At 48.8% G+C, this 10,907-nt stretch overlaps 1 protein-coding gene across 1 annotated transcript; it reads right to left on the bottom strand.

Moving 5' to 3' along the window:
* Positions 1 to 2,764: 2,764 nt before the first annotated feature.
* Positions 2,765 to 10,440, bottom strand: LOC116979836. The gene is made up of 2 exons (XM_033031718.1): positions 10,329 to 10,440; positions 2,765 to 5,221 (listed from the first exon to the last, which is right to left on the bottom strand). The coding sequence occupies exon 2, from the start codon at positions 5,199 to 5,201 to the stop codon at positions 4,128 to 4,130; it is 1,074 nt and encodes a 357-aa protein (XP_032887609.1). The 5' UTR covers positions 5,202 to 5,221; positions 10,329 to 10,440; the 3' UTR covers positions 2,765 to 4,127.
* Positions 10,441 to 10,907: the final 467 nt, after the last annotated feature.

Below are 10,907 nucleotides of genomic sequence, written 5' to 3' on the forward strand. Positions count from 1 at the left end.
CTGCAACTGGTTCACTCCTGTTAAAGGGCAGAGCTGGAGTTTTATTTTGTTGCTACAGATAAGAGATGGTGCTTCACAACCTGAATGCACACCAAGTTCGGGGTGCAATCTCTGGCTGCTCTTTACTGTGATCAAGCAACTGAACATTCCTCTCACCAGTTACCATGAGGACCTGACCGCCCATCTACCTCATTGGAGACCTTTGAACAATTTTTAATTGGACTTTATCTTTTACTAAATGTTATACCTTTATCTGTACATTGTGGACGGCTTGATTGTAATCGTATACAATCTTTGATTGGATAGCATGCAACAGGCCTGATATCAGGAAGAGAAACTTCACACAGAATCGGACACTTTCCCCAATGTCCCATTGTGGTGAAAGTCAGTTTGATCTTTCCCGCTAGGCAATAGGTTTTAGATGTGCTTTGGGACAGGGGAAAGGCCCTTCAGCCCACAAAATATCTGTGCCAACATGATGCCAAGATCAACTGTGAAGCATATCTCTCCATGTGGCTATCTAAAGGCCTATTGTATCTCTCCACCACCACCCCTGGTAGTGTTAACTTGCCCCTCACATCTCATTTACATTTTGCCACTCACTTGAAGAATACCATGACAAGGTCTAATCACAGCCAGAACAAATGAGACTACTGGGTACAACTTGGAAATAAGGATGGGGTGGTGACTGATGGGACTTCAAATAGTCAGTGGGATCTAGAAGAACAAATATGTAGACAAATGGCAGTTGAATGTGGGCAACGGTGGGGATTTTAACCTCATTATATTGCCTTGATATTGGTTTATATTGTCTTGTTTTGACATACTGGGTAAGACTGCTATCCACTAAAAGCACACTGTGGACACAAGGGACTAGATGTTGCCTTACAAAAAAGACAAAGTGCTGGAGTAATTCTGGGTCGGGCATCATCTCTGGAGGAAATAGGTGACATTTCAGGTCGGAACCTTTCTTCAACCTCATCATAATATATAGGAATACAATGAAGCCATACACAAGGAAAAGGGGTAGAGTAGAATGTAATGTTGAAGTGTTATAGTGTTGGAGTCGGGAGCCAAGATGGTGTGGAATTTGTTACATGTGCCCAGGAAGGGTTTTGAAAGCAGGACAAAGCAATTCCACTGAGGAGCAATTTGTACTCGACCTTATTTTAGGAAATGCAGATGTGGAATGAGGAAGTGTCTGTGAAGGAGCTCTCTGCAAACGGGACCGCAATTTGCTGAGTCTTTAAGATTGTTAGGAAATGGAGAAGGGTGGACCTAGGGTTTGCATCTTAAGATTGGGGGGAGGGCTGACCGACAGTAGAAGATGGGATGGGCAGAGTGGAGCTGCTATTGGAGGAAAAGCAACACTTCCAGAAGTGGGAGGTGTTTGAAAGAGAATTAGTCAGCATGTCCCTGTAAGGGTAGGAAGCAACGATGGTGAGATTAGGGAACCTTGTTTAACAAAGTAAGTTGTGGCAATATCCAGGAAAAATAAATAAGTGTGTCTTTAGACAGGCAGGTGGCTATGCTTGGAATGGAGGGATATGGATCTTGTGCAGGCAAAGGAAATTAATTAATCTTGGCATCATATTCGGCAAGGACATTGTGGGCCGAAGGGCCTGTTCCTGTGCTGTACTGTTTTATATTTGATGTTCACTTACTTTCTGCCTCCTATCACTGAACCGATTTTCGATGTCGTTTGTCAAAACACCTTGTTTTGGTGATATCTGCCCTGACACTCTGGACCAGCTTACCCTGTAAAAGTTGTCCAAAACTTTGCTAAAGTCCACGTAAACCACATCTATTGCCTTGTCAGTGTCAATGGTCTCAGTGCCCTACTTAAAAGCCTCAATCAGATTTGAGGCTGGATTACTGCAGGGTTGTTTTCTGACTGGAATTTTGTAAGCAGCGGTAAGCTTCAGGGATTGGTGCTGGGACTTTCGTTGCAAGTATGTGTATGTATAAATGACTTGGATGAGAATGCAGGTGGATTGATCAGCAGATTTGCTGATAACATGAAGTTGGAGAAATAGATAGCGAGGATGTTTGCCAAAGGATAAAGAAGAACATAAATGAGCCGGGAAATTGGGCAGATGGAGTTTAATTTAGACCAGTGTGAGGTGATGCACCATGGGTCATTTAATTGGCAGGCCGCACATAGCAAATGCAGAGATCTACAGAAGCTTTGATGTACAGACCTGGATGCTACCTGGAATGGTGAGCTTGAGATGCAAGGTGAGATTGGATAAATTGGGATTGATCAGTGGACAGCAGGAAGCTGAGGGATGACCGTATAAAGTTAAGAAATAATGTTGGGTATATGGAACAAGCTGTTAGAGGAGGTAGGTGAAGCAGGTACCATAACACAATTTGAAAGACATTTGGACAGATCCATGGATAAGAAAGGTTCAGCCCAATACATCTGTGCTGACCAAGGTGCCTACGTTTTGCCCACATCCCTCTAATCCTTTTCTATCCATGTACCTGTCCATGTGTCTTTTCAATTATGTTGCAGTACCTGCCTCAACTACCTCCGTTGGCAGCTCAGTCGTTATATTCATCACCCTTTGTGTTTAAAAAGTTGCCTCTAGGATTCCTATTAAATCTTTCCCCTCTCATCTTAATTCAAAGAGTCAGTGTCATATTGCACGGGAACAGGTCCTGCAGCCTATTTCATGCTTGCCGACCAAGGTGAGACCCACCAACCCACGTTTGCCCAAACATACCCAACTCAACAAAGTGTTTTCAACAAAGTGCAAGATCGTTACACGCAGGCTAAGCAGGGATTTATTCAAGGCAACATCATAAATCACAAACCAAAAATCGTAGCAAGGCAGTTACAATATTTTCTCCCTCCAGTTAACGATTGTTTAATGACAAAGTGCCAACCAGACTCATTCCAAAGCTTTCCCTGTTTGACGCAACAGGGTGGCCAGAGTTCAAATGAAGTTCCCTCTGGTTATTAGTGCAGGGTAAGTGACAGGCAGCTCCTGTTTCTCAGGTACATATTTCCATACACGAGGCAGTCCACATTAAATTGATTTTTGTCAAAGTTCAGACCTTGAAGACACAGCATTCCCAAAACCTCCGTGATCAGGAGGTAGAGACGTAATGTACCTTTCACCTTTGACACATGACCTCATAAAATGGAGCTGGTTTCACCCCACGTATCATCCACTTCCGAGGCAAGGCTGGAGTAGCCAAAATCTCACCGTGACACGGCACGGAAAAGTGAAAGGCCTGGATAGAGTGGATATGTAGAGGATGTTTCCACTAGTGGGAGAGTCTAGGATCAGAGGCCATAACCTAAATATTAAAAAAAAAACGTGCTTTTAGAAAAATGAGGAGGAATTTCTTTAGTCAGAGGATGGTGAATCAGTGGAATTCATTGCCACAGTCGGCTGTGGAGGCCAAGTCATTGGATATTTTTAAGGTGCAGATTGACAGATTCTTGATTGGTGAGGGTGTCAGGGTTATGGGGAGAATGGGGTTGAGAGGGAAAGATAAATCAGCAATGATTGAATGACGGAGTAGACTTGATGGGCCTAATGGCCTAATTCTACTATATCTTATGAACGCCGGCTGCTTTCCCACGCTTGTCCTTGCGTTTGACACAAGCCTCAAGCTGCTGCAATTTCTGCTCAATATACCAGCTCCCACAGCAAAAGAAATATTACTGTCATCCAGAGAATTGAAATTCCTTGCACACCATTGGGAATATTAACCTGAGGAAGTTTGAAAACACTCAACAGGTCAGGCAGCATGTGTGGAGAGAGAAACAGAGTGAACGTTTATGGTTCATAAAGCTCTCGGCAATTTGTCACAAAAGCCACTTTACATCCAGAGGAATCTCAAAGCATCGTTCCTAAAGTCCCAATGGCAGGAGTATTGGGAGATGTAGTCATAGGACATCTATTCAAGAGAGAGTTACATATAGCTCTTAGGGCTAACGGAATCAAGCGATATGGGGAGAAAGCAGGAACGGTTATCTGATTTTTGATGATCAGCCATGATCATATTGAATGGCACTGCTGGCTCGAAGGGCCGAATGGCCTACTCCTGCATCTATTATGAAACAGCTGCATGTTTCTATTAAGTGTAAACCCCAGCAGGTTTCTCCGGAATTATTCTTCCTGTGCCAAGCCTGGGTTTTGCCGCTGTATTTCTGGCAAGACGGCTCTGATGTGGAAGTCTTCCAGCTTCTCCACTGTTTCCTGCCAGAAGTCGGCGTCGAACTTCACGGGGACAATGGCAGTATCACGGTCAGTGCGAACCACTAGATCCGCTTTGTTGACGCCCGCCACAGCCATCTGACACTGCATTTGGGTGAAATAAGGGTGGTTCTTCTTCAGCTGAAGATGGTCCTTGTTCTCCAAGCAGAAGTTTCGGTCTTCGCAGGCCTCTGTGACGGTGTGGTTGCGGTGTTTGTACGGGCACTTCACCTCCACCAGGCTCACCGTGGTCTTGGTCTTCTTGTCCTGCACCACCCCGTCGGGACTCGCCGCCAGCCAGTTCTTGGTCGGGTCGATGAAGAGGCCGCAAGGACGGACCTCAACCTCTCGCTTCATCTCCTTGGACTTGAGCTTCTCGTACTGCTGGAGGGCGACGGGCTCGTTATCGATGCCCCATTTCATGGCCGGGGTCAGCACGTTGGACCCCTGGCCCACGATGGACTTGAGGTAAGACTGCGGCACCTCGTTGCTCTTTCCGTTCACGAACCTGCTGTGGGAGACCTTGTGGGCGACGGAGGCCGTGATACGGTTACTGCGCCACTTGGACCACTCGGGGTTCTCCCGCTGCCCGCAGGTCTCCCTCTCAATTTCTGCTGCCTTCTGCTCGCTGATCGTCCGGCTAGGCTGCTTAGCAGCAGTAGTGGCCTTGCCCACTGCCCTGGGAGCTGGGCTGGCCTTCCCACCGGGGGACAGAGCACTCTTTGTGGAGCTCATTGGCTCTCTGCTGCTCGAGCTGGTGGCTCTCCGAGCTGCCGGGGCTGTGGAACGAGGGTTTGTAGGAGCTCCCACGCTGGATGGTGTGTGGGGGCTGCTAGGCCCAGACCGGGCTCCCACTCCCCGGGTCTTGGAGCCCGAGGAGGTAGGGCTGGCTGCCTGACTCACACGGGGCACTGCCACCTTCACATGCCCAGCCCGATTCACGTCTCCTCCCGTCCTCCTCCCATGATTAGAAGGCTTTGCTGCCATTTGGAAATCGATCCCAGCTTCTGTGAAGAGAAAGAACAATGAAACACAGTGCGGCACAGCGGGTACTCCCGCTATCTCAGTGCCAGAGACCCGGGTTCAAGCCTGACCTTGGGTACTCTGTCTGTGTGGAGTTTGTATGCTCTCCTGTGACCTCGTGGGTTTCCTCTGGGTGTTCCGGTTTCCTCCCACAAAACCATGTCTTTCGGATGTGGGCGGAAACCGGAACATTTAGTGGAAATCCATACGGTCACAGAGAGAACATAAAAACTCCACACAGGCAACACACGAGGTCGTGACTGAACCTGGCACTCTGGTGCTTCGAAGGCCTAGGATAGAACGGTCAGTGTGGAAAGGGGTGTTGGAATGTTTAGCAATGGGGAGATCCTGAGATGGACTGAGCGCAAATGTTTTTGCCAACCGGGAGATTAGTTATTGAGGCCAGCTCCTGGTGATCACCCATCAATGCAAGTCCCCGCACCATGGACTCATTTAAAACAAAAAATGCTGAAAATGGTCAACGGATCAGGCGTCGTCTGTGGAGAAAATGTTACCAAACAGACATTGACCTTAAACACTATGTGCGATCTCACCCACTGAAAAATTCCAGCATTTTCTCTTTTTATTGCAAAGTTCTGGCATCTGCTGCTTTAATTTTGCTTTGCTGGACTCAGCCCAGTGTGATGCCTGACCAGACCACATGGTGAATTTGTGTCAATTAATAGGCCAGTGTCAGTAAAAGTGAATGTGAAAGTATTCAGTTGTTTTGTGATTCACCATCGAAACTGCTTTCTGCAGCCTCTCCCTCTCCGGCAGCACATTCCAGATCACAGATTCTGCCCAGAATCATAACTGTGGAGCAGAGAAACAGGCCCTTCAGCCCACCATGTCCCTGCTGACCTTCAGCCTATCTACACTCGTGCCCCTCGCCTACATTGGGATCTATGATTTGCCTATTTAGTCTATTTAAATGTCTCAACAAAGAGATGGTTTCTGATTTTACCACTTCCTCTGGCAGAGTGTTCCACACATCAACCACTTTTTGTGTTTAAAACAAAAACAAGATGTTTCATTTCTCTCTCCTTAATCCTGCGCCCCCTTGTTTTTGATTCCTCTGCCCTCTTTTCTCTTACTCCTTTGCTGATTGTCTTCACTCCACATCCTCTGGTCACCATCCTTTATACCCTTGGAAACACATCCTTACAATCTATCAAACCCTTCAAGATTGAGGTTCCATCAAATCTTCACTCACTTTTCCTACTCTTCAGGTAGCAGCCCCAGCTTCATCTTGGCTGCCCAGTAACTGAAGTCTCTCATCTGTGGTAGATCAATGAATGCATGTGCTCCCTCCAGGGTCTGACTCCATAGTGAGGGACCCAGAGCTACATACGATACTCCACTCGGTTCACCAAGACCTACTGGATCTGCGAGTTACTAACCATTTTAACTCCACTTCCCATTCTCATACTGACCTTTCTTTCCTATGCCTCCTCCATTGCCAGAGTGAGGCCACACGCAAACTGAAGGAAAGGCACCTCGTATTCAGCGACGGTGGCTTCCAACCCAACGGTATGAAGATTGAACTCTCCAATTTTAAATAACTACATCACCCTCCACCTCTCTGTTCTTTCCACCTAGCTCCCTGCTTTCCACCCCCCCCCCCCCCCACATGCTCCACCTACCCTCTCCCCTATGCCCCACCTAGACTCACATCTATGTCTCCCGTCCCCCTCACTTCCACCTACATTTCCTCCTCTAGTTTCACAATTTGCAATTCTCCAATACTCAACTCAAACTTATCTTTTCATCTCTGGCCTTCGTCCAACCATCTGCCTGTCAAATAACTTTCCTCACCTGTGTCAGCCTATTACCTGCCAGGTTTTGTCCTGCCACTCCTCTCTTCCAGCTTTCTTCACCCCCCCCCCCCCCCCAATCATCAGTCTGAAGAAGGTCCCGACCCTATCCAACTTCTACAGAGATGCTGCCTGACCCGCTGTTACTCCAGCACTTTGTGTCTTTTTCTGGATACAACACTCCTTGCGTGGGCCTAATAAACCTTTGAAACAGTAACAGGTGTCACTTGTTTCTGTATTAAATGTCTGCTTATAAAAAAATTAATGGGACCCCATGAGTTTCTTTAGAAGTCTCTCAACATCAAACATACACACCCAAGAGCATCTGCACCCGTACCTAACCCTACTTAACAACGCTCATTCTCCCCAGAACTTTGCATTCGAACAGTAGAGAATGGGAACAGACATTTAGTTTGGTTTAGTTTAAAAATACAGCATAGAAACAGGCTCTTCAGCCCATTGAGTCTGCACCATCCAGCAATCACCCTTACGCTAGTTCATAAGTTGTGGGAACAGAATGAGGCCATTCGGCCCATCATGTCTACTCCGCCATTCGATCTTGACTGATCTATCTTTCCTTCTCCACCCCATTCTCCTGCTTTCTCCCCATAATCCTGACACCAGTACTAATCATGAAACTATCAATCACTGCCTTAAAAATATCAATTGACTTGGCCTTCACTGCCACCTGTGGCAATGAATTCCACAGATTCATCACCGTCTGACTAAAGAAATTCCTCCTCATCTCCATTCTAAGGGTACCTCCTATTATTCTGAGGCTGTACCCTCTGGTCTCGGACTCTCCCACTAGTAGAAACCTACTCCACATCCACTCTATCCAGGCTTTTGACTATTCATTAAGTTTCAACGAGGTACCCCCTCATCCTTCTAATCTTCAGCAACTTCAACTAATGCCAGAGAGCACACTGACTGAAAATTCAGACAGAAAGTGCTGTAGTAACTCTGCGGGTCAGGCAACATCCTTGGAAAACATGGATCGGTGACGCTTCAGTTCGGGACCCTTCTTATACTGACTGGTCGGCAACTCAAACATCCAGGAACAAAGGAGACGGCAGTGAATGGTGGACACTGTCAGGTCCATCACGGGTATTGACCACCCCACCATCGAAGGGATCTAGAGGAGGCACCGCCTCATTAAGGCAGCCAGTATCATCAGACACCTACATTCTCATCTCGCTGCTACCATCGAGAGGAAGGTACAGGAGCCTGAAAACCGTGACCTCCACATTCAAAAACAGCTTCTTCCCAGCAACCATCATGCTTTTGAACACTGCACACCACTAACCTCAGCAACCATGATCTTCTATGGACTGTGTCTTTGGTTGACTATTAGATATTTTTCTGTGTTTTACTTTGTTGAGACAACCGTGCAATTAATGACCCACCTCCTCTCCCCTCTCCTCCCCATCCCTTCCTCCCTCCCTCCCCTCCTCTCCCCTCCCCTCCCCTAATGAGCTCAAAACATTTGGGGAGCGAGCAGCAGAGGACATGGGTTTAAGGCGAGAAGGAAAAGGTTTAATAATGGAGGTTTAGTGGTGTGAGAAACGACTACTGGAGTTTTCAACAGATCTTTATTCAAAAGTTCGATATCCAGTATACAGGTTCTCCAGACCAGGGCCGGATTTACGTATAAATTAGACAAGCTTAAGCTTAGGGCCTCGGGATCTAGGGAGGCCTACTCAGCTCGCTGCCTCACCGGACCCGTCGAACCTCGCCGCCCCACCGACCATCCGCCCACCGAGACCTCCTACTCTTTGCCCGCTGACCCTGGCCACTCCACCGCCCTCCAGCAGCCCGCAGCCGTCGCCTTACCTGCAGCCTGGACTCAGCACCGGGCCTGAAGTTTCCACGCTGCAGATTCTCAGTCCCCTGGGTTTGACTGTGCAGGGTCCTAGTGCTAGCCCCCCCCCCCCCAACCCAACCCAACCCTGGTAATCGCAGTGGCTGTTCCATTGGGTCTTCCCCATTCCCCTCAAACCATGTGATCACAGCTCTTCCCCACCCACACTACAGTCTTCATACCCCCCTACCCCCGACCACCCCTCCACCAGCCTTGGCCTCAGTCCACTCACCTGCCTTCCTCCAGCCCCAACCCCCATCCCTGCCGTGTGTTCACCATCCCCCCTGACCTACCGAACGGTCTGTCCACAGCAGAGGCCTCACCTTTGTGCCGCTCCGTCCCCACCTCAACGAGTTCCGCGCCCGCCACGATTTGGAGCTCTTCTTCCGTCCCCTCTACCTTACACCGTTCTTACATAGGAGTCCTCGCCCCCATTGATGATCCCTTTTCCCGTCTCCAACGGACCCCCTCCTCTTGAACCCCCCCTCATGGCCATTGGCACAATTAAATTTGGGGGGTCACCATCCGATGTCGGAACGGGAGAACATTCTCAGCGGCTTGGACTTCCAAATCGGACACTTCCTACCGGAGATCGCGGCTCCCAAAGTCCACAGGCTGAGCTGGGTGGAGATTCACGCTGGCGGCCCTCGGCAAAGGGTTCCCAGGACTCCGCGATTTTAAAATCAACGCGGCCCAAGTCTGGGAGCTCCGCAAACCACAGCTCCATGATGTTGAAGCAGCTGGCCCAACACTCCAGAGCTTCAAGCGGCGATCTAGATAAGGCATCGCCCGCTCCGCGGTGAATCCAATATGTATTTTAAAACCAACTGTTTAATGGCAACATACAGTAGGATCTATACGTGTCACAGTCGGGTAGTCATGGTCTTCTAGTGGTGGGGGATTTGGGGGGGGGGGGGGGGGGGGGGGGGCTCACAAGTGAAATAGCTTAGGGCCTCTCTTCTTCTATTTATTATTTATTATTATAATTATCTAAATCTGGCCCTGCTCCAGACACGTCTGCCAACAACGGTGGTCAGCAAAGAGCTCTGCTCTATAATCTTTGGTGGTCAGCGCTGAACTAACCCGCGCAAGTGAAAAACCGCGCGAAACAAGCAGCCCCTCCCGAGTCACGTGACCGCGGGTTGGATACATGCGAGCGCTATCAGGCGCCGCTACAGATGTAAACATCTGCGACATGTCCACTGGGGAAAGGGGAGACCTTAGACTTGGTGGGGTTGGGTGCTGGGGCGAGGAGGCTGGAAGATTTGGGGGTGGGCTGTGGGTGGAGAAGGTGTAGCGGGGGGGATAGCAGGGATATCCCAGCCCATTCACTCCTTGGGGATCTACTGGAAGCGCCGCTTTGGGCAGACGCTTTACTCTGGGAGAAACTTCAGGATCCCGGAGTCTGCCGCTTACCTGTAATCCAGGGATAGGAGCCCAACTCTGGCGAGTTCGATCGGACACCTCTCTCTTGCCTCCACCCCGCGGACACACTGCTCCACCTCGCTCATGATGCATTCGCTCATATCCTCTATAATCTTTGATTTAAACCAAGCTAGCTAAATTTAAAAGGGCACTGACTGCAAGGTGTCAGGAGTGGACCCCACTCGACACCTCTGAGCCACAGCGTTCTCACAGCAGATATCGGGGAGTGTCTGAAATAACAGCAGGAAGTTTACCTGGATGCCTGAGCTACAAGGGGAGTTTGAGCAGGCTGGGTCTTCATTCCTTGGATTGCAGGAGGCTGAAGGGTGATCTTACCGAGGTGGATAAAATCATGACGGGAACAGAGGGTGAATGCACACGTTTATCCATGGGAGGGGAATCAAGAATCGGAGGACATAGATTTAAGGTGAGAGGGGCAACATTTAATAGACAATAGATGCAGGAGTAGGCCATTCGGCCCTTCGAGTCAGCACCACCTCCACATCTGATCATCCACAATCAGTACCCCGTTCCTGCCTTCGCCCCATATCCTCTGACTCCGCTATATTT

This window comes from Amblyraja radiata, chromosome 13, assembly GCF_010909765.2.
Source record: "Amblyraja radiata isolate CabotCenter1 chromosome 13, sAmbRad1.1.pri, whole genome shotgun sequence".
Lineage (NCBI taxonomy): Eukaryota > Metazoa > Chordata > Chondrichthyes > Rajiformes > Rajidae > Amblyraja > Amblyraja radiata.

Coding starts and splice junctions, on each gene's coding strand:
- LOC116979836 (XM_033031718.1), bottom strand. CDS start 5,201: ATGGCAGCAAAGCCTTCTAATCATGGGAGGAGGACGGGAGGAGACGTG.